A 22,560-nucleotide genomic window follows, 5' to 3' on the forward strand; every position below is an offset into this window, starting at 1 on the left:
CCCCCTCCTTGCTTCTCCCAGAACCAAACCCTCTGTCATACCATGTTCGCTATGCCCCAGGTATCTTCCGACCACACATCGCCCACCAGCCCTTCCCCGTTTGCTGACAGCAGGCCCAGTGGGGCATCTCCCCGGGCTGGCTCGCTGACCAGCTGTGGCAGGCAGTTCTCTTCCGCGTACTCCAGGAACCTCCGTGGCCGTTTCCCGCCCGCTGTGCTGTGTTTCCAGCAGGCGTACGGTAGGTTGGAGTCCCCCACGAGAACGAGGGCTAGTGACACGCGCCCAGAGCACAGCCTTTTTGTGTTTGACTCAAGGGTACTGGAAATGTACGGACACAGGCCGGCAGGAATCACTTCTGCTTTCATTCTTCTCGACCTCGGCACCCCTCCCACCCTGTGAGATGGGAAGAGGACAGTGGGCGAGCTGTAGGAAGCACATCTTGACTTTCTATTACCAGCAGGTCTCTTCTTTTTCTCTTGTGAGTGATTGACCATATGCACACTTGCTTTTTGGGGATCTTTAAGATAGCACCCAGGGAGCTGCTTTTTCCAAGTGTTGCGCCTTGCCTAGAACCTTCTGCTATGGCCCGAGGCAGCAGAATTGTGTCCTGCTGGCCCTGTGGTGCTTTTAATCTGTGGCATTCAGATGCTCCCCCTCTCAGGGTCAGTCTGAAGACATGGTTTTTTTCTCCTGCTTTGGAACTTTTGCAGCCACAGGGATGTGTAGAAACTCAGACCTGCAAGCTGATGTCTGATGGCATTTTATGGGCAGTAGATTACAGCCAGGGACGACAATTACGTTGCCAAACCACTTGGCTTAAAAATAGTATGGCTCGTGTACCCCCATACTGGACGGTGCAGCGTGCTTGTGAAGCTGTGGGTGTTGGGCGAGAGCCATCACACTGCAGCAGTTCAGGGGACACGCAGGCTCACCACTGTCAGGGTCTCCGAGGTGATTTTTGTAGCATCGCATAGAGACCACCTGGCTCTGACATATGCCTGGGAAGAAGGGAGATGGCGGGGGAGGAGGCAGGAGAGTCTTTCTTCCCCATCGCTGGATGACCTGTGGATAAACCTGGATAACACTGCCGGTCTGAATGGCAGAAGGGTTCTCGCCTCCTTCATTTGTTTTGGTCTGAATCACATTGCCGGGGTGGCCAGATGCCCTCCCTTGATGGAACTCGAGTGCTGCAGCTGCTGCCACCGCTTGTGTCGGTGGTTGGTTGAAGGAGACATAGCCAAAGCGGGCGCTTCCTTCTGTGGAGGGCTTCAGACCCAGCTTCTTGGGGGTGTTTGAGGGATGGAGCAGAATCTCCAAGTGCCAAACCTCTGTGCTGGGCCTGGTTTGGAACGGATGGCTGCTCGGCTGCGTTGCCTGCAGCTGCCATGCAGCGGGGCAGTGGCCTCTCGGTGGTTGCCGAGACCTCCAGCTTAGGGCTGCAGCAGTGTGCGTAAAGTCTGGGTTTGTTGGCTGCTTAAGAAGGGAAGGCCTGCCGTGGTTTTTTGTCTACGGCGTGAGCGTGTGTGTGCATGAGAGCCTGTGTGTGCGGGAGACGGCATGAAGCCAAAAGGAAGCATCAGAAATGATGTGTACCGTGGAGTCCAGGTGTAACGTACGGTTTGCTGTAGGACTGATTTCTTGGTTTTGACGTCGGCCATCCTCGTCTCCTCTGAGGACCTCGAGCAAGCTTGCCCTGTGCTGCCCTTCCTCAATAACGATTCTCAGCCTGGTCAAGGTGCTGTGAATGCAGAGTGGGAGAAAAACGGAACAGGGATTAGTCGCTACTAGGGCTAACGGGGTCCTTTTCTAATGCCACTACTATTTCTGTTTGCAGGAGAACTGCGACACATTACCAAGCTGAAACCTTGGAGTCTTTTTGATGTGCTTGTGGAGAAGTATGGTTGGCCTCACGAAGATGCTGCACAGTTTACAGATTTCCTGATTCCCATGCTAGAAATGGTCCCAGAGAAACGTGCTTCAGCTGGAGAATGCCTTAGGCATCCGTGGCTGAATTCTTAGCAGAGTCTCCCAGCTGTAAAAAAAGCCAGCAACCACTTTCCAATGCATTGGACCTAAATGGTGACTGTCACAAATTCTTTAGCAGGATCACACGTGAGCTGGCTTCAATCCTCAGACCTTTATTTTGCTTGAGGTACTGTTTGACATTTTGCTTTTTGTGCACTGTGTTCTTGGGGAAGGGTAGTCTTTTTGTCTTCAGCTAGTAGTTTACTCACCCACTTTCTTCAGAAAACACTTAACGTGTCTTTAAGCATTGTTTCTTGTGTTGTGTGGCATTCAGATGTCAGATTTTTGAACAAAGGAAACTTCCCCCCCAATGTGTTTTGGCAAGTTTTGTAACTATTTATGAAAAAAAAAAAAATATTTTAGCTGATGCATATTATATAATTTACGAGTGTAAGAAATTTATCAAGTCAGAACTGAGTTACGGCGAGGAATTGTACAATTTTATCTTCTGGCAAAGGGACGTCATTCTTGTATTATAGTGTATGTAAATGCACCCTGTAAATGTTTATTTCCATTTAAATATGGGACTGGGGACTCAATTTCAGAGTAAAGCGACTAAGTTTTAGAGAGCTTTATAGCAAACCAATTGCATGTAGTGGACTTTAAACTGCTTTAAGGAATTGTGTAAACTTTCTATTCTGTAGCAGTTCCCGTTCATTGGATTTTAAAAAAAGTGGCTCTGGTTTACAGGATTTCATTCCCCAAATGGCACTTTAAAGGAAGGCTAGACTTCTTTCTAATAAAGTATGCATTATCATTTAGCACTCCCTTTTAGAACTTTTGCCTATTTTAAGTGCTTTTAAGAAAAGAAAAATAGCAATTTCCCTTACAATGTGATAGTGAAGACATGGTACCATATGGTGTTGCCTTTTTGTAAGCACTGTAAGTTGTACTATACCTTAAGAAAAAAGAAAATTAAAAGTAGAGCATGAGAACCATTCTCTGTGTAGAATTCCTGATCTTTTATAATAAAAGTGTGTGCTTGGCATCAGTTAAGGAAGGATATAGCTGCAGCTATTTACAGTGCAGTGGGTAAAATAATCCAAGAAACGAGATCATGCTCATTCCATTCATAGCTTTACATGTTTCTAAAACAAATTGCACTAGCTTTCTTCTTTCCCATCATTAGACATACGACTACCCGTTGTAAGATGCACGCAACAATTACTTGTTTCCTAGGAAAAAAAAAAGCAAGCTGCATAGGCTGAAGCTTATAGGCAATACAGATTTTAGAATGTACAGTACGGAGGTGTGTTTTGGCCTCTTAGAAGTCAGTGGGATGAATGTAAGCTTACTTCTGATCTTCATGTAACTATGGTGCCACTTTTTTCTTGACTTTTGTCCATATGAAATTTATTCACATGCCTTTGCAATAACTAGATTGTGAGAAGATAGCCCCATGCTGTAACAATAACCAGTTGTTTGAGGTGCTTGCAGTTGTCTAATTAAAGTGGTTTGTTTTTTCAGACATTGTGCTGGTCATTGGAATCTTTGGTAGCCATGGCAACAACGGGGCCGAGTTGTGGTGATGGGGCGGGGGGGCTGCCTTAGCTCGGCCCAAGAGAAAAAACAGCTTTTGTGTTAATTCATAAAATACGTCACCTGGTGTAAACCAGAGCGTCCTGAAGGGTAGTATGGCCCCAGGGGCGGTATGTAAGCGGGTGCTAGGTGAGACGTGACAAACCCCCAAGGAAGTATTTCATACAAGGTGTTTAACTACTGCGGACAAGCCGGCGATTACCCCGTCCCCGGTAGGCTGGTGCAGCCGCGCTTCCACAAAGAAACTGCAAGGCCACCCCAGCGTGACACACACGCACCAGTCGGGAGGAACTGGTCCACGTGCCGAGGCCCCGCCAGCAGCTGGGTTTCAGGACCGCGTGCCTTCACCCTCCACACCCTGAGCACTTCACACTGGAACCGCTTTTAATGGCTGCAAGGAAGACACGGGTTGAGGACAATGCCACAATGGACTCCAGAGCTAGAGGTAAACGTTACGTTCATCTTCACACCTGGCCTAGCCCCCAGTAGTGCTTAGTTGCTGCAGCTAATTAGAAGCCTGTTCTTGAATACATAGAAAATCCTCGCGCTTGCGTCTAGTGCAGTTCAAATGCGAGCCAGGCAAGGCGAGTAACTGCAGCACCTCTGCCCTTCGCCTGGCCATGGCGATACAGGGGACTCGGGGACCTCGCGCGGCACCAGTCCTGTTCCACAACAGCAGCTGCTCATGCTGCTGTAAGACCGCACCCCCCGTACAGTGTGTATTTTACACTTTCTTGTATTTGAGACTATTACTGACATCCGTCATGGAGGAATGGAAGGGGGCAGGGGCAGGACAACCAGATTTGAATGTTGGGCTACAGCGGGCGATGCAGTTTTGTCAAAAACGGTGCCTGAGCAGTCAGGGTGGGGTGGGTTGTTCTGCTGCGGTCAATGGCCTAATCCTGTTCTGCTTCGTGCTAGTACAGAACGGGGTACTCCACGCAACGCCTGTTTTGCATAGACAGCGGTTGCTCAGGGAAGTATTTGTACTGTACTATTTTTACTAACTACTTTTTTGAATAATGGGAGGCAAATCAGCATTTAAAGCAGCCCCTGCCCATTTTTTTTTTTCCTATGTTAAAAAGAATTACCACCTTTTCCAGTGTGTAGGAACGGCCAATTCCCATCCAGTTTCAGGTTTTCTTTGGTTCCGAGGCGGAGCCCCTGAGCAGAGTTTGGTTATGACAGCGGTCACTGCTGAGACGTGAGGACACTGTCACCCACCAGTTACGGAATAACTCTGCACCTGATAAGTAAGTGCAACAGCTCTTCAGCAGCAGGAATATACCCCTCCCTTTAAAAGCACACTGCTCTATAGTTGGTAACGTTCCATACCCTGTTGCAGCACCGCTCACTCAGCTCTCCGCAGTCTGCACTAACAGGAGGGGCTGAAATCCGCCAGAGGAGGCAAACAGGTGGTGCTGCAGCGCCTGTAACCGAGGGCAGAGCGACACGTCTAGTACAGCTTTAGTGCACAACAGCGCTGGTATACGAACAGCGCTACCCACTGATTAACCCACTGGTAAAGCGACACCGGACCCCGCTGTGCTTAAGAGTGATTTTTCCTCACCTCTACATTCCGGAGGTGAAATAACCCCCCCTCCTCCAGCCAGTTCCACATCTGTCCACGCTACAGCAATAAAGCACAGCTGGAAACTGCAGGGAAGTGAACAGCCTCACAGAGAGGGGCCAGGCTGTGTGTTTTACACACTTGAGGCCACTTCCCTGAAGACATACCACCCTTTTAGGACAAGCAGTTAAAACTGACATAATCGTGATTTATTAACATGAATTAAAATGCCCAACCAGTGCTGCAATGTGACAGTATATTAAAAAAAATTAAAGATCATATACTGTACTACTTTCACAAAGATCACACTTTTTTTTTTTTTGCAAAAGAGACTTATTATATACAATACTATATCAAATGAAAGAAGCTTTAAGCAATTGTACAAGCAAAAAGAAATACAGTATTTACAGCACTCATCGGAGACATTAGAAACAGTCTATACATTAAATTACAATTCCTGCAAATAACTGATGAAACAAAAAGCCATGTCCACACCAAAACTATAAAAATTTGTATTGCATTGTTTTCTAGCTCTATGCACACGAAGAACTGTTGACAGAAGAAAATGGGGAAAAAAAAACTGTTAGTGCCATCACTTAGCCTGTGTACTTATTTAATTACATATGTATAAAAGTAATATAGAAAACATTCACTAAATGAATTTAACTGCAACAATAAAATTTTAAAGATTATGCAGCATCAAACCTACTGCCAGAAAAAACCGCTGGAATGTCCACTTACAAAATAAAAAGAAATACCTAATACTGGCTTAACAGCACATTTTCAGGAATTTTAAAAAGCAAAAAATGGAAAGAATACAATGAAAGAGCACTGGTGTTTTGCTTTTATACAAAGTATCATGTACAAGCTTTAAAAAGTACCTTGAATAGGTACATACGAAATATACACAGGTTATATTACAGAACATTTTAAAAATGTTTAGAATTAAAGGGATCTGTTCTAATGCCACCCTGACCCATGGTAATTGTTCTGAAAAGTGGGCGGCACCTGTGCTCTGTGAATGGGGATCTGTCCAGGCACAGGGGACGCCTGCTGCTGCCCTTGCACTCCGTGGGGAAGGGTTACGGAGCCGGGGTGAGGGCAGAACCCCGAAGCAGTGGGTGTTGCAATACTGTTTGGTCCTTGAGGTTGGAGGTGAGGACCCTGACCGGGGAGTGGACAATGAGGTCCTGTTCCAGCAGGCTGATGTTGAGGTCCAGGTCCTAACGTTGTGTGATGTGGGGCTTGTGAGGAATAAGAGGACACGCTCGCGTGAGCGGCTGAAGGAAAATGGGGGGGTCCTTGATGAGATGGGTGGTGTAACCCTTGTGCTGATGCTGGGTGATGCCCCGAGCCTATAACAGTGGAGGGGGGGGGTGGAGGAGGGGGAGGTGCAGAGTTTACAACATGCTGGTGTTGTGCTTGCAAACCTTGGTGTCCCGCTGAAGGATGGGGAGGTTGGTGGTGGGGGAGAGGACCTGGTGGCGGAGGCGGCGGTGGCAAATGGTGACCAGCAGCCTGAGAATGAATGTGCGATCCAGGCGCTACTGCCATGGCATGAACTGGACCGACGACGTGTGCTACGGAGTGCTGCTGATGGGTACTTTGCTGCTGTACAAGGTGAGGGCCTGGAGCAGGTGGTGGCGGAGGAGGAGGTGGAGCGGCAGACGCTGATGCCTGGTGATGAATACTGGGGTTCTGAGAAGGCAAAAAATGCCCTGCCGTTACGTGGTGTCCCGGCACCGTCTGCTGACCCGCAGTGCCGGGAAGTGCTTGATTTGGTCCAGATGAAAAGACAGTCTGTTGGGGGATGCTGCCCTTCAGCTGACTGTAACTCTGAAAGTTTCCAGAGGGCTGCTGGCTTTGATAGTACGTAGAAGAAGGGGGTGGGGGGGGGGGCGGGGGAGGTGGTGCATTGCTGTTCAAATTTTGTTGGTTAAACTGGCTGTAAGAAGCTGAAGATTGTCCTGAAGTTGTCTGAGTAAACAGGGGTCCGCTAGGCTGCTGCTGATTCCCAGGCGGAAGGGTTGCTGCCGCCGGATAGAAGTTGCGGTGTGTTTCCCTCTGGGGCGTTCCAACTTGAGGTGACTGTGGATGATGAGGTCTGTACGGAGATCCCAGCTGCTGCGAGTGAGGCTTTGGTGAAAGATAACCATGCTGCACGGGCGCGTGGGGCGTAGAGGACTTGGGAGGATTTTCGACGTGAGGTGAAGGGGGGCAATGCAGCTTCAAAGGTGCAGAAGGCAACTTCTGTGAATGTGAAAGTTGCTCAGCAGAACTGCGCAGGTGTGATTGAGATGGATGGTTTTTTGAAAGTGCTTGGACGTTGTTTGTCAGCTGTTTTTGTTGCAGCTCGGATTTTGGATGGTTCGCACATTCGGCCTCGGGTGCATTAGCTGCAGTTTCCCAGTGCGAATCCGGTTTTGTGGGTGTTTTCCCAAGTGACTGCGTTGAAACTACAGGACTCGGTGAAGAGGGCTGAAATGAAGAGAAAGTCAGTCAGTGCAAAACATTCCGAATATTCAACTACACCCGTGTTAGAATGAAAAGAACTTCCTAGAATATTCTTTCCCTCTGACCGTGAAAAGAAGTGTTGAGGCACAGTAACAATAGAAAGCTTGAACTTAGCAAGACACCATTTTTAGCAAGGATAGATCAATCATTGGTCAAAGACTAGCAAGTGTATTTTAAAGTAGTAACAGAAATACGACCCATCAGGTCAAAGTCAGAATCTGTTATTCCAAGTTTTAGATTTCTGAGTCTGTGAGAAAGAATTCCAGACGAGACCATTTACAAAAATAACGCCATTTTTAGAGTGATTTAACATCTTAAAACTGGCATAGCACAAGCAGGTAAGACTAACCGTTACAACCTGAATTACTTCATTTAATACCGTACAGGCAGCTACTCAACATCTTTCTTCCTATCAGTACCTCTACTCCGGCAGTGCCAAACCCTGACGGGGCAAGGGCAAACTCCTGTTAAGCTATGAAGTACATAAAGCCTGTTACTGCTGTCAGTTCTGACTGCCAGTTCTTCACCATTCACCCCGCAGAGCTGTGGCGACACTGAATCCACCGATACAATCTCTTCCACGTCTACAGAACGCAAGATCACCTATGAATGCTTACACAGAAACCAACTTCTTAGCATGTATGGAGTACCACAACTATTCTTACCAATGTTCACCTATGTTAAGTTACCGCACAGCCAGACGAACACGCGTGTATGTAACCTTAGTAGTAAATCATGAGGTTAACTTTAAGATAGAGACGTACATACATACTCATATGCATATTATACAACAGATGTCTGCGCAAACACACGCGCGCCTGCATACGCTGTGCATACCTTGCTTGCTTTTGATGGACTCTTACACGTCCTTTGCGAAGTATCTGGGGACGGACATTCAGAAGTAGGCTCTGGATTTTCCGAATCAGGTTCTACAGACATAAAGCAGAGACAAATATCAAAGTGGGAAAATCTAGTCTTTCACAAAGATGGTCAAGCACTTTATATTTGACTTTAAAAGAGCTACTGATGTTATTGTAAGAGACTATTCAGTATGTCAAGTGTCACACAAGGTCATCTGCTTACTGACCTTTCATAAATTCAGGGAAAGAAGGGACCTTAAGCTGCAACTGGGAAATGAGATTTGAATGAGATGAAGGTGGAGACGGTAAACATGGGCTACAAGGTGATTCTCCCCCTACAGATGAAGCAGACCCAAACACAGTATTAGAATGATTACTGACTACCACAGGGGAACTGGTTAGATTTATCTACCTTCGACATGATAAATCAACTCACCACTGTCTTTGTCTTTCCTGTGATCACTGAGAAGTAAAGCCCTCTGATAACTTCGTTCTCTCACTTGTTCCACAGAGGTTGATGCAGTCCTAGAAGAGACAAGCGTAATTTAAAATTTAAGAGAATGTACTTCCGCAGACCAAATTTAGGACAATGTATATGCAAATACTGGGTCAGAGAAAATTTACAGTGTTACCTGGCTCTTACATGCAGTCAACTAGTTGTACATAACTGGGATTTATTAAGTAATTTGTATCTATTTTCTCCCAATTTTCAATATACTGATTTCCTGCCACCTTGTTACATTAAAAGAACTCACATTTCCTCTTAATAGGGAAACAACATCTGTAAATCTCTGGGGTTTGGGTTATTTTTTCTCCTTCTCTGACCCACGAAAAGTGAAAAACTACATTTAAAAAAAATAAAAGTTGCAGGTACTACTTCATATTCTCCATTTGTAGAAAACTGTCTTCTTCCAAAGCTGGAAATGTGGGGTTTTTTTGTTTTGTTGTAGTTTAAGAAACTGCTCTTTAATAGTGGATCTGTAATTATAAATACTTCACAACTACAAATACACTCCGTTTATGCTTCTACTAACTTGCCAGATAGTGTGTAAGAAATTAAGAGTCATATCTGCTTTCTATAGTCAATTATGTCTAACAACCAGATCAAGAACACCATAAACAACAGCACTCTGTAAATCTCTTCTTTTTCTTTCAGGCAAAACCTTACAGCATTGCTTTACAATACTGTTGTACTGAAATTTTGGTGCTGCTGTCTACAGGATTACTCCAAAAACTTGCTGATAAATTCTTCCCCCTTTAGCCTGTTCCCACATTCTTTGCTTACAATACAATACACTAGCTTCTGCACAGTGAACTTTCAGCCCCTTTTCAGTGAAACTTTGAAGATTCCACTTACATTCTCTCTACAACTGGCTCTACAAAATCCTTCCATTCTGGAACAGCTGGAGCATCTGAGCAGGAGGATGTTCCAACTCCTCAGCCCACGTTCATCCCCAGTACTGTTAGGCCTTCTCTACAGCGTAAAGAACATCTGCAGGGTATATTTTGTGCTAATAACATTTTTGGAGACAGCATCACCACAGCTGACCTTAAGGCTACCAAAAACGCAGTGGAAAATGTTGTGCAATGTTTATACAGACTGAAGTCATTCCCTCGCATCCCCCTTCACCGTGTCTGTCTGCCCAGGATTTCTGGTTGGTGGGGTATCTGGTGTGACATCCAACAGAGCACGTGCTCTGCACACAGGGGAACCATTTAATGATCACAAACAACGATCCGAGTATCACCACACGCTCTCTACCTGGGCAGAAGGAGCCGTTAGGCAGACTGCATGCAGCCCTGCACACTGCATTTAAGCAGCAGCAAGCAACCACCACAAACACATTCCCCCCAGATCACTGAAAAACAAATATCCTGAAGTCTTCTGTAAGCTTTTCCTAATCAATACAGACTATTTTCCTGTTCCACCCTTCCTCCCTACAGTACTTTTGGAAAGGTTTTGAGATTTAAGATGAAAAAATATTCTCTTCAGCCCACAGACAAAGCAGTGGAGATATAAGGGCATGAGAGCAGAGCCAAGGCCATGCTGAGAAAAACTAAAACCCAAACCAACTAAAAATCTCTCACAGCACCCTCTCCATCCTGCTGCTGCTTATCTCTCCTCCACACACCCTAGCAAGCACACCCAGCCCAGCTTGTGCAATGGTGGAAGGAGCACGCCTACTCACCGATGCCATTTTCTATAAACTTAAAACTGTACTTTACCTACATTGAGTTTATAATCTACAGAACTAGGCAACTTGTTTTGCTTAAACCAATACCTATTTTGCTCTCAGAAAATAAAAAAGCAAAGCACAATGAAAATAAGCTAACCAGTATCTTATGGGTAACTTTCCATCTATTCTAGTCTTTACGAGGTATCTGCTGTATTTCTGAGGAAAGAGGTAAGATAACTCTACTAATCTGAAAGAAGAGCCCTCCAATTAGTAATCTGCAACTGTACCCTTACCTATGAAAACTAGATTTCAAATAGAAAAGACTTAGAATTAAGTAATTCTTCAGCACTTTAGTCCTACAGTTTTATGGCTTACCACTGAACTTCTGGTTCATTCTTTTCGCTGGAAGAAGATTCTTTAATTGCACAGTTGTTGCTGTTGTCTTCTGGGGCTGCATTATAAACAGTAGTTGGCAGTGGTAAAGGTAGGCTTGCAGCGGTATCAGTTTGCTCCCCGTTTTCACCACTGTTGTTAAACCCATCATTAGCACCGTTGTTACTAATATTTCCTCCACCAGCAGCATGAGGAGATACAGTAACCAGAGGGAAGTTTTCTGTCTTTGAGCCGCTTTTTCTAGCTTCTCGTTGTCTCTTACGGTATTCTAATAAAGATACCTAGGGAGAAAAAAAAAAAAAAAAAAATCACAAACATTAGAAGGGAAGTTGACTTGTTCCCTTCCTCACCGTTTCTTTCGGTAAGACATACCATTTACTTGGTTCTAAAAGAAAAGGGATAAATTAATTGAAGATACTTCACCACATCTGCAGTGAATTTCTGGAGTACTGAGCTACTACCAATGACTGTAAGGATGATGTAAAAGTTTCTGCCAAGAGAAAGTAGTATGCATTTTGCCTCAGAAAAGAAACGGGCAATGACGCAGGTCAGCAAAAGGTTTGCTGCCGAAGTCATACGGTTGGTTGAAGCTACAGGGCACTTCACAGGCCTCCCCTGGAACTGCACCATTAGAATACTGATACAGTAAAGCTCATCTGAAGAGATTTCACACTGTGCTCAGTCTGACTCCCTTGTATGAAAAACCCGCTGTGCTTCTGCTTCACTCTTGATGCATGCATCAAAGGACTCTAAGCTCTTCATACATTTTTCTTTAATATATAGAATTCACAACTTGAAATTTCATTCTTTTCCCAGTTTATTTTGAATTTCTGTCTTTACTGCACTTTAAAAGAGACTGATTAAGAACATACTTTAAAGCTAAATTCCAAGTAAAGTTTATTACCAAAACCAGTAACACACAAAGGCAAGAGTGGTTTCTAAATTATACATATTTTTTTATATAAAATCACTACATAAAGCTTCCATAGAATAGAAAAGTTTAAATGTTTAGTAAGTTCTCTTCAGTGAGAAAAATAACTTTCAACAGTTTTCCCTATGTATCTTCAGGATTTCAAGCAGAAAGCTGAAATACTGACCTTCAGACCTACTTTATTCAGTAATGACACTGGTTTGGTGGAAATGACATTTGATGTCTTTCAATATTTTTCTCTAGTTATCAACAACCTACTCAGAACCATATAGAACCCAAAACAAGAAACTAAGGAGCAATAATGAAAAAAAATTCATATTTAACTGGCTTAGTCCTCGATAAAAGTGGACATCCCTCTCTACACAGAGAGAACTAAGGCAGTCTGCTTTGTCTAAAGTCCTAGGGCTTTGTGTTTGTTCACTTTCAAACAGATCTACCCACTAGAAGACTCAGCTACAGGTCAGGATAAAACCAGTTAAAAATACTTTATTTTTAGTAAAAGAAAGTTTTGGTTAAGAACTGCTCTTGTTTTCAAACAATTTCCACATCACATGACTGGGATCCCTTGAAGAATACTGCTTTAAAGCAAACCTGGATGTTAAGAATGCATGAAATTATGCAATGTGTCCACAATGTACAGGACCATACCAAAATGTGATCAGCTTGTACAATGGTGAGAGAAAATAGAGCAGCAAATGCCCATAGACATGTTGAAATCTGGAAAATCTCCTTTAATAACTGCATTAAGTACATTGTCTTACATGATTCTAGGCAAAGGGTTTTATTATTCTACTAAAATTCTTGTATTCTCTGCTTCTCCTTAGGCGAGATTCCCCCCACCCCTTTTTACACTGTAAAAAGCTGCCCTTCCCCCCCCCCCCCCCCCCCCCCTTTTTTTGGCGTCTTGTCTCTTCAGAAAGCCTAAACCCCATTCTTTCAGGGGTACAGATACAGTTTTCTCTGACTGTTCCTTCAAACAGAGACTTTTAGACAGCAATCCTGGGCAGCTTGTGTGTGGTGTGTGTCAGGAGGTAGCCACACTTTTTTTCATTTGAGGATTAGCACAGCATAAACCCTCAGCAGTAACAACCTGGAAGAATCCACAATTGTCAGTGCTTCAGTAACCCTCCCTCCTGTTCCTTGCTAAGTGCTGCTGGGATTTGAAAAGAAATTAATTTAACCTTCAAAGAAGAAGGAAGCTACAGAAATTTTGGCTTTTCTGGTTTTTTGGCTTTGCCAGAAGTAACACACAGAGGATCTGTAAAATTTTCAAGGCCAGGATCAGGTAAGAACAGAGCTCCTACCATCTTGCTTCGGTTACATCTCTGCTTGAAGCACAGTAAATGAAAACCCAATTCTGATGGAGAACTTCTGAAGAACCATGAGTGCTCCCTAGCAGGATGTCCCCAGAGCACAGGGAAGAAGGTGTGTCAGGGGGTTTCAGTGGGACCAAAAAACCAAAACCCCTTTCTGCATACATGTGCATACACAGAACACACACCACCCCCTCATCATTATTTCCATAAAGAAAATAAATCACATCTTTCAAACAAGAAAGATTACTCAGTCTGTTATGACACAGAACTGGCCAGCTGTTGCATTAGAGAGACTATCGTCTTCCATGTTTGTCATCCTTCTTTTCTGCAAGGAGCAAAGGTAGACTCTGCTTTCCTGTACAATTAGACAAGGACAGTTATGCAGAGTAGCTTCCAGTTCTGGTTCAAGCTGCCCATGACCACACAACTTGCCTACAAGAACCATTTTGAGAGCAGCAGACTTAGATTGTGCTTATTTTTCAAACACAATATTTTATAAAAAAAGAAATTAAGCCAAGAAGATTTCTTGGAACCTAGGATTTCTGTGTAGTTCTAACAGTGAAGCCATGACACCTTAAGTATATAAAAATGGGCTTTTTAAAGCATCAGTATCATACATATGTTAGTGCAATTTCTTGCTGTAATTCATAACAAATGTTCGCAGTACATGATCGCTCTGATACTAGCATATATTCTGTATAACAGAATATTGTAATACTTGGTGGCATAAGCAACCTTTTTCAGACCACAAAAGCGATTATTTAATGAGCAATTCATTTAAGACTCATATGAAATAAAGGTGAATGTGTATCTATTACTTGGAAAAATTAATTTACTACTGGGTATATGCAGCTTTACTCTTTGCTCTTCATTACTGCCCCTGAATAATGTCTACTATATTACAGTACCTAAAGATAAGCCATCAGCTGTTTTTTATTTTATGTTTCTTTCCGTTAAAGAAATATCATTAGCAGACTATGTAACACAGACCAAATGATTCTTAAAATTATAACCTTTTTCTTTTGTGGAGGATTCTGGGGTGTGCAATTTCCATCCATCAAGTTGTCGTTATTGACAGTCCTTCCAAAGCCAGATGAAATTCCATCTTCTGAAGTACAAAAAACAGATGCTTCCATGAACATGCCTCTAGCATCGTCTTGAATCAGGCACTTTGACTCGTTTATTCTGAATCCACCTCCTACCTCCAACTGATGTGAAGGGGTCAAGTCCCTCAAATTAGAATTCATTGAGAAATTTACACCTGTCCTGTCGGGACTTTTTACCCAGGAAGAATAAATTGTGCCCCGGCCACAATGAGCAGTTTCTAATTGGCTGTTTGAATCAGTCCTATCATGTGTGGGGGCTTCCAGGTTTTTATGCAGTGCACTTTGCTCAATAACTTCGAGTCCCAGCTGCTGGAGGTCTGATACAGATTCCATTTCTCCAGTGCACTGCCGTGTGACATCAGTCCTATTCCTTGGACTGGAATATCCAATAGTCTTTATTTCTTGCAGGCCCATTTCTGTCAGGTTGGAATTTCTGAAAGAATTCAGTGCTAGAATCGATGCTCTGTCATACCCCTGTGTGAAGAAAAAGCATGTCAACTATTTTTTCACACTCCAACAAAATGGCAACTATTCTGATACTCAGTTGTGCCTTTAAGTGGGATTAAAGGCCTTCCAGTAACCATGAATTTGTCTGGTTTAAAAAAAAAATTCTACAGCCAGACACTTACTTCTATTATTACTATATATCATGTAAAAGCATTTTAATAAAATGCATGTTAACCAAAGTCAAAATAAACTTTAAAAGCCAGGTTTTCTTTTATAACTCAAAGAGGAAGGGGAGGAGCTTCAACAGGAGCAAGTCCCCAGCCAAGAAATTACAAAGCATTTGCTTCAGTTGAACATAAAAAGGATCCTCAGGGTCAAAATATTCATTTGGGGGGTGGGGAGGAAAACGTACTCTAAAATTTTGAGACAATATTCAAATCAGTACTCTGTAGAGAGAGAAAAAAAATTAAGTTAAAGAAACTACTTTTGTACTTCTTAAAACTGTACTCAGCACATATCCATGGTTGGAAGCAGCTTTTCTCAATCACCATGCTTTAATGTTTTCATAAATCCTTTTAAAATTATTTGTATTACAAAGCAAAGTTCCTAAGTAAAACCTCTCTATTTGAGTCAGATAAACATTAAAACATTCAGTTACAATAGTTTGGAAGCAATTGTTATATTCAGTCAACAGCTACGATCGTATGAAAAACTTTGTGTATTTCAACAGTTAAGATTTTAACCTAACACACACCCCCCTACATTATGTGCTGAACTCCCAGGGGAGACTATCCAGATCATTCATTTACACAGCTGGCCAGAAGTGAAAGTCTCCAGCGTTGGGACACAGACACATCCATCCCCCAGGCTGGGAGTACTTGGGCACATTCCAGCAGCACTTGCTGCTCCTGAACTAATCCACCCACATCCATTTATTACCTTTCTGCTCTGCTCTCTCACTCTGAGCATAATTAGGCTTAATAAAAACCATTACAAGATACTGGGGTAACAAGGAGAAATGTTAATTCAGATTTAACTACAGGCTGAAAAGCACAAGCATTGTTTTTCTGTTCTTATCTATAAATTGCAGTAGTTACTCCTTTCTATGACAGCCATCAGGATTTTTAAGTAGATAGAGAGAAAGGGGAGAGAGAAACATTTAAAACACAAAATGAAACAGGTGAAGTGGACATACAGAGTAGTAAGCAAATAAAACCTGCATAGAAGTTACCCGTTACATTCCAGGAAACCTGCAATGCCTGGTGAAGAGCATTTACTAAGAAAGATGCAGTCATACAGGTGAAATCAAGATACCCTTTGCAGTTTTTGGCAAATATCCTTACCTCTTGACTGTAAGCTCGCCTTTTTATTTCTGGGGAACTGTCAGGTGAGGAAATATTCTACATGAATAAGAAGAAATTGCAAGTCAGTTCTAGCAGGAGTACCAATAGTGATTTACACTAGAATATCTAAACACATTCTCTGAACGTGCTGAAATTCACTATAAATCTTACCTCAAAGTGCATGGTATTTCCATGTATACACGGAGTTACAGGAGTAACTGGTGAATATATGGGTTTGTAACCATTTCTACAAGCTTCATCTTCTGGTTTTATCCTAGGTGGAGTAGCAAACAATGATGCCTCGGAGACAGTGATGTCAGCATGAGTCGGTGTGGCATATGGAGAAGGAGTTGGTGTGGAGGTTTCTGAGAATGCAGACTCCAACAGCTGATACAGTCTTCGTTTTTTTAGTGGTGTGGTTAGATCTGTGTGTTAAAATTAGAGAACAGATAGAAGAGGTCTAGATATAGTAATCACTTACAACTGTTTAAGTACCTGATGTAATGAATTAAATATGGATGAAGAATTCCATATGAAAGAATCAGTAAGATTACAAAAACCTCTTAAGGGCAGGCTTCCTGAAAAAATACACTCTTAAGAGCTTACAGTTACATCAAAACCTGAAACTTGTGTGCTAGGATGATGGCAAGAACTGTCTCTGTTTCCAGAATAGGTAAAGTCAACTTCCTTGCATTTTTAAGACTGTTCAGCTAAAAAGTGGAAATTCCAAGTTCAGGACTGTGCACAGGAATTATCTCATAAACTCCATATCCTTACGGAAGTGTATTTAGTTTTTAGCATGTTCCCATTTTTCATTTTGCCTACAAGATTACACAGCTTTTCCTCTGTGTGCAACAGGCCACCTGAATTTAGAAGGAATTCTAAATATACAGAACAGCACAGAAAATGAATTTATAATCTAATCTCTTAATACCCATAGTCAAAAATGGCAGTCTTTTGTGGACTGTAAACACTATGAGATACAGTGGTTACTTATGTAGTATCAATTATACATTCAAAGGGGACAAAATCCCAACCACTACGTAACTAAGCATTTCTTTCAAGGAAAGTATCAGGAAATAGTGCAAATACCCCTGGAATTTTCATTAACTCATCACTTTAAAAAACAGAGTCCTCCACATTTCACTACGGTGACATAGCTCTTATGTGCCATACTAATAAAAGCTTCACCTGTTAAGGAACAGCTGTCGTTCAGTAATAAAGGACTTTTATTTTCACCATTGATGGCTGGACTTCTAGATCTCTCTTGTGATGGTGAATTAAATCTATCAATCATTGTTGAATTTTCTTCTTCCAAAGCCTGCTTCAACCAACGCTGTAATAAATCAAGTTCAAATCAGTGACTTTAAGAGATTAACAATAAATGTTTCAAAACACATTACACGTGACAGAATTGGTTTGCCAATCTAGCTTTTTTCTGCCTGAATTTGTGCTAGCAAACAAAGACTTTTTTAATTAATATGGGATGGGGAACCATAATGAAGGGAAGCATTACCTTCTTACAAGAGCCAGTAATGTTTTCCACAGGTTCTTTTTTCCTCCTCTTTTCTGAAAGGAATGGTGAAGTAAAACGAATATAGTGCTTTGGAGTTGAATATACATGTGGACTGTAAGTGAGACCTGGTAAAGAATTCAGTTGAGTAGCCAGAACTTCAGGGTCTGTAGTTATGCGTAGAGGCCTTTCTGATAGACTGTCTGTAGGCTTCCCTGTTTTATCACTCTTTTCACTTAACCATTCACTGACCAAGTGCTAAACAGAGAGAAAGAAAAAATTAGTGGTTTATGAGTGCTTTTATAAGTGGCTTTTAGGAATTGTTTAGTTTAATTATTCACCTAGTCAACTGTTACACAACCCAGAAAACAGCTAGTTTCCAGGCTGCAAATTTAAGAATACATAGGGCAAGAATGAGGACAGCTTTAGCAAAGTAATGGGGACAGGAGAAGGAATCACTATAAATTTGCTCTACATGCCGAAGTTTTGGGGGTTTTGCTTTTTGGGTTTGATTTGTTTGTTGTAAACTAACATCTAGTTCTTTTATTTAAGTCTCACTGAATATACAAGAGCCCAGATCAACTATACTTACAGTATAAATTTAGTAACAGAATTCCAAGACAAATTTTAAACTTATGCCCAAGCACCTAAGCTGAGGAGTAGTAATGTAACATTAATAGAACAAAGTTAAAGTAAACTCCTCAGACTTCTGTACTGTCAGGACTGTGCTTCAGTCAACATGTCAGGCAGATGCCTTGAACATTATTCACTATTGTAGTTATATTAAGTTACAACACATTTACTAAGGCACACCTGTTCAAAAAGAGGAATTCTCTCCTAGCTAGTTCAGGGGGTTTTAAAAACATGCCAGTGGATTTTGGTTCCTATTAACAGATACAGACTAACCTCCTAAATTTTATGATGTTTAAATAAAGCTAAGGACATCCAAACCCAGCACATTAAATATATTATTATGATCTGTATTAAAGCCTTCATATCATACTAATATTTGAAGTTGCTAGTCTTTTACAAACCTATTTATATTTATTAATTCATTTTTAAAGCAGGATTTTGTCCACACATGGTACACTGGGTACAATACAAGAAGGCATTTCATAGGCATTTATCCTCAATACTATGAAACAGCAAAAAAGTGCAGTGAAACTCAGACTTCTGTATCTTCCTTCTTTTTTGCTATGCCATACATAAAAAGGAAAAAAGATTCTCGTCTCCATTCTCACAAGAATTTAATAACGATGCAATAAGCAGTGTTACAGGATGACTCAGGTGCCTCGTGGGGAAAATAAATAAATATTTAAGTTAAGTATGTTTGGGGGGGTTAAGATCAAACCATCCTGAAATTTTTACTGTTTATTTCGGAAGAAGTTTCAACCTATGACTTCCTCTCCTCCCTCCCCTCCACAGAATAGTTTTCAGAACTTGTAAAGCACACTGAAAAAAAGTCACTTTTGAGTGCAGTCTGTAGAATTTTTAAGCAGTAAGTTTTACTACTTTATTCACACTTGCTGATTTTAAGATTTTTTTCAAGTGTCTTTAAATGTTGAGGCATTTCTTAAAGCCTTCTGCAATGCACTCCAATAATAAAAAAATTAAAACAAAGTACTAAAGAATCGTCCTTCCAAACATGCAGATAAATCTGAGTGTTTAAATCCATTCACTTTAGAAAAAGACATCTCCGAAGTATTAGAAGTTAATGATTTCCTTTAAGATACTGTTTGCTACCATTAAAATACTTTCTAAAGCATATGATGAACAAAGAAAGGAAACTCAACTTTTTATTTCTGTTCTTTTCCTCTTAAATTAACCACTTAGTATACGTATCAAAAACGTAATTTATTTCAGCCCATTTAGAAAGTACTTCCCTTAGAAAACAGTTGTTCTAAAAGTGTTCTGAAAGATGTATTTTGGAAGTCTCTTAAAATCAAAAATAACTTCTACCAATGGATCTTGCACATACCTTTTTTAATGTCTTAATTTATTACCAGTGAGTAGCTAAAAAAAAAAAAATCACGTAATAGTGATTTAAAGAAACAAGTCAAAGGTTCTTTTTTAAAAATCTATATATAGTTGCATACTGATGCAGCAACCTATAGGTTTTTTTTTTTTAAAAGTCCATCCTCTTTTCCCCATCCCTTCGGAGACATACCTTCTTTGTTTTAGGATACTTAGTAGGGCATTTACTAAGTGCTGGAGCTTCCGTTTCAGTAACCATTTCTGTAACAACAGTTTCTGTTTCAGGCTCAGCTACCAGTGCAGCATTCTCAGTTTCATGATGTTGTGAAGTTACTTCCACGTCAGGAGAAGATGGCTGGATATCTGAACACATGCTGACAGTTCTGTGTCGTCTACGCTGCTGCCCAATGTGAGTTCTACTCCGTGAGAAGCTTTTCCTCTGTTTAGCTCTATTAACTTTGGCTGGGGTAGGCTTGGTGGCAGTTTCTTCTTTTGCTGGTTCCTGGTACAAAACAGAAGTCTAGTAAACAGACCCCATACACATGAAAGCTACATTATCTTCTTAAAACAAAATGTCAGTTCCCCCTTCCTTTACAGGTCTAAAAAGTCTTTATCCCATTTTAATTTTTAGAACGAAAATACTTCAGCGATAATATTTCTATCCTACTTCAAGGCAAACTGCAATACTTCCTGTATTTTCCTCCCAAGCACCTGCTATACCATTGGCAGAGTATTCATGCACACCTATCAGTGGTTAGATCACCACAGATTTGTGTAAAGAACTGCCATACCACATTCATTCATCCATAAGGTAGAAATCAGCTACTTACAACATTATCTCTTCCCATCCAATATCCTTTCTGCAATTTATAGTTTACTACGCGTTTAGCACTGCCAAGTACCTTTTGTGACAGCATGCTGACAGAAATTACCCAGGGAAACAACCTGACCTGAGAACCCGCAGGAGTATTTGCAAGTAAGAAGCATACTAGCATCCAGCAACAGAGTAAAAAACTGTTTATGAAACATTAAGTATCATCTGCAAGAACTCAGAACAAACTACACCTTAATAACCCCTTGCCTTTAAAAGAAAAGAAAGGATTATAATCTACTCCTGAGTAAGCCACTGAAGCAGCAAGTTGTTCTCCACTGGTTACGGAGGGTGCCTAAGGAAATGCACCTCCTGTGACTGAAGTCAACATTGGTAAATGCCTCCTATCCTGAACTTCTAAGAGAGACTGCATTACAGAGCTGGTGTGCATGTGTCCACGTTTGCATAAACTACTGTAACTAGAATTCCTCAAACGAATTCTATACATATTTTCTTGGGGAAAAAAATGAGCTAATGGAATATAATGTCAAAGAGCTATACAGATTTTGATCAAGTATCTTTGAGTTCAGAGGGGGGAAAAATGGCATATATCTTAGGAAGCACAGCTCAACATCCAAACCGATAAAATATGCCATGTTAAAAACTAGCTTTAAAATAAAGTTCCAGATAACTACCTGAATAAATTCAGTGTCATTGAGAATCTGTGCTTCCTTGCATTCTGATTTAACCTCAGTTTTTGCTGTGCTGATTCTTTCCAAAGCCTGTTCTCTTCTCTTTTCTCTTTTTTCTAGTCTGGCAAAAGCTTGCAGGATAGCTTCCATTTTCCGTTCTTCTCTTGTCTGATGGATTTAATAATAATCATGATAAAGTTTCAGTCAATCTTTCACATATGTAAATACATACATACTCTCTCCACCCCCCCACCCCCCCCACCCCCAAGTAGTTCAGAACATGTTCAGTGTATGTTGACATGGATATCAATTTCAGCAGAAGCTCTCAAAGGAAAGGGAGATGTTACAGTGACTGCAATTATTACAGAGTTCTGAAGAAAGGCTGGCATTCATACCCAAGAAGATTGTCCTGCTTTGGATTTAAGATTAAGAATTACTAAAAATATAATTTACTAGTAAATCACTCACCTAAAAGCATAAAAATAACATGTAGCTCTGAGCCACTTACTTGCATGTAGTCAAAAACAATAAAATGCTAACGATGAGAAAGATATGAAATACTAATACATGTATGAAGCAACAGAAAGCATTACCCCCTGACCCAATTTTCCAAGTGTCACAAGCTACATCAAAACATACAATCAACATCCAAGAATCACCATTTCAAAACAAGGTAACATACGGTCACACAGAGAAGCTAGTTTTCTGTCTATCTGTAATTCAGGTTCTAGTGCTGCATAGAGGCAGATTCCATCTGCACAGAGCTCTGCTAAGACAATACAGAGGTGGCAGAACTGGGGGCTTTATTATAAATTCTTTTTTATATAACATCTGTAGCTCAACAGTGCATTGACAGCAACGATGTGTTTGTATCAAAGAAGGAATACCTGCAAACGTATCGGTCATATAAGCGAATGATTTTGTTCTGGCAATTTTGTTTTGCAACTCAACCTGCCTCTGCTTGGTAAAATACGAACTTGCAACTATTCACCATCCTCATAACAGCGCTAGAGTACTAATTACAACTTTACTACAGCAACTCTGCTGTAGCGAAGTTCCACAGAGAGCTTCATTTTATTAAGACGTGCCAACAAAAAAAAAAAAAGCCAGCACATACTCTGGAGCAAAACTAACACATCCAACAGTGTGATGAGAATCATTCCTCAAAACCACGACGAGACACCATTGTTTGATAGTATCACAGCTCATGCTGTCACTCTTCAGGTCTTGTATTAAAATATACATTTTACTTGAGCAGATTTTATTTTCTGATGTCTAATAAACACGTCTCATCAATTTTGATACTGACAAGACTGCAGAAAATACTGACCAAAAGGAATGTATGCCCC

General features: G+C 41.4%; 2 protein-coding genes across 12 annotated transcripts in view; one reads left to right on the forward strand and one right to left on the reverse strand.

Moving 5' to 3' along the window:
* The window catches only part of SRPK2 (SRSF protein kinase 2), a 147,340-nt gene extending 143,849 nt beyond the window's left edge, over window positions 1-3,491 (forward strand). For all 4 annotated transcript variants that reach the window (XM_055807460.1, XM_055807462.1, XM_055807461.1 and 1 more), the window contains one exon: window positions 1,835-3,491. In XM_055807460.1, the coding sequence (XP_055663435.1) occupies window positions 1,835-2,019 (185 nt within the window). In that variant the 3' untranslated portion in view covers window positions 2,020-3,491. The remainder of the gene's footprint in view (window positions 1-1,834) is intronic.
* Window positions 3,492-5,321: 1,830 nt separating this feature from the next.
* Window positions 5,322-22,560, reverse strand: part of KMT2E (lysine methyltransferase 2E (inactive)) — a 62,446-nt gene continuing 45,207 nt past the window's right edge. For 4 of the 8 annotated variants that reach the window (XM_013304079.3, XM_027795445.2, XM_005243480.4 and 1 more), the window contains 12 exons: window positions 21,215-21,379; window positions 19,902-20,210; window positions 17,738-17,992; window positions 17,413-17,557; window positions 16,393-16,646; window positions 16,222-16,278; window positions 14,339-14,905; window positions 11,061-11,359; window positions 8,945-9,033; window positions 8,736-8,843; window positions 8,486-8,577; window positions 5,322-7,612 (listed from right to left, as the gene is read on the reverse strand). In XM_013304079.3, coding sequence (XP_013159533.2) covers window positions 6,095-7,612; window positions 8,486-8,577; window positions 8,736-8,843; window positions 8,945-9,033; window positions 11,061-11,359; window positions 14,339-14,905; window positions 16,222-16,278; window positions 16,393-16,646; window positions 17,413-17,557; window positions 17,738-17,992; window positions 19,902-20,210; window positions 21,215-21,379 — 3,858 coding nt within the window. In that variant the 3' untranslated portion in view covers window positions 5,322-6,094. Of the gene's footprint in view, window positions 7,613-8,485; window positions 8,578-8,735; window positions 8,844-8,944; window positions 9,034-9,865; window positions 10,001-11,060; window positions 11,360-14,338; window positions 14,906-16,221; window positions 16,279-16,392; window positions 16,647-17,412; window positions 17,558-17,737; window positions 17,993-19,901; window positions 20,211-21,214; window positions 21,380-22,560 lie in introns of those variants that run through there. The other 4 variants (XM_055807453.1, XM_027795446.2, XM_055807455.1 and 1 more) reach the window with 2 other exon arrangements.

The sequence above is a fragment of the Falco peregrinus genome, chromosome 6 (genome assembly GCF_023634155.1).
Source record: "Falco peregrinus isolate bFalPer1 chromosome 6, bFalPer1.pri, whole genome shotgun sequence".
NCBI classification, from domain to species: domain Eukaryota; kingdom Metazoa; phylum Chordata; class Aves; order Falconiformes; family Falconidae; genus Falco; species Falco peregrinus.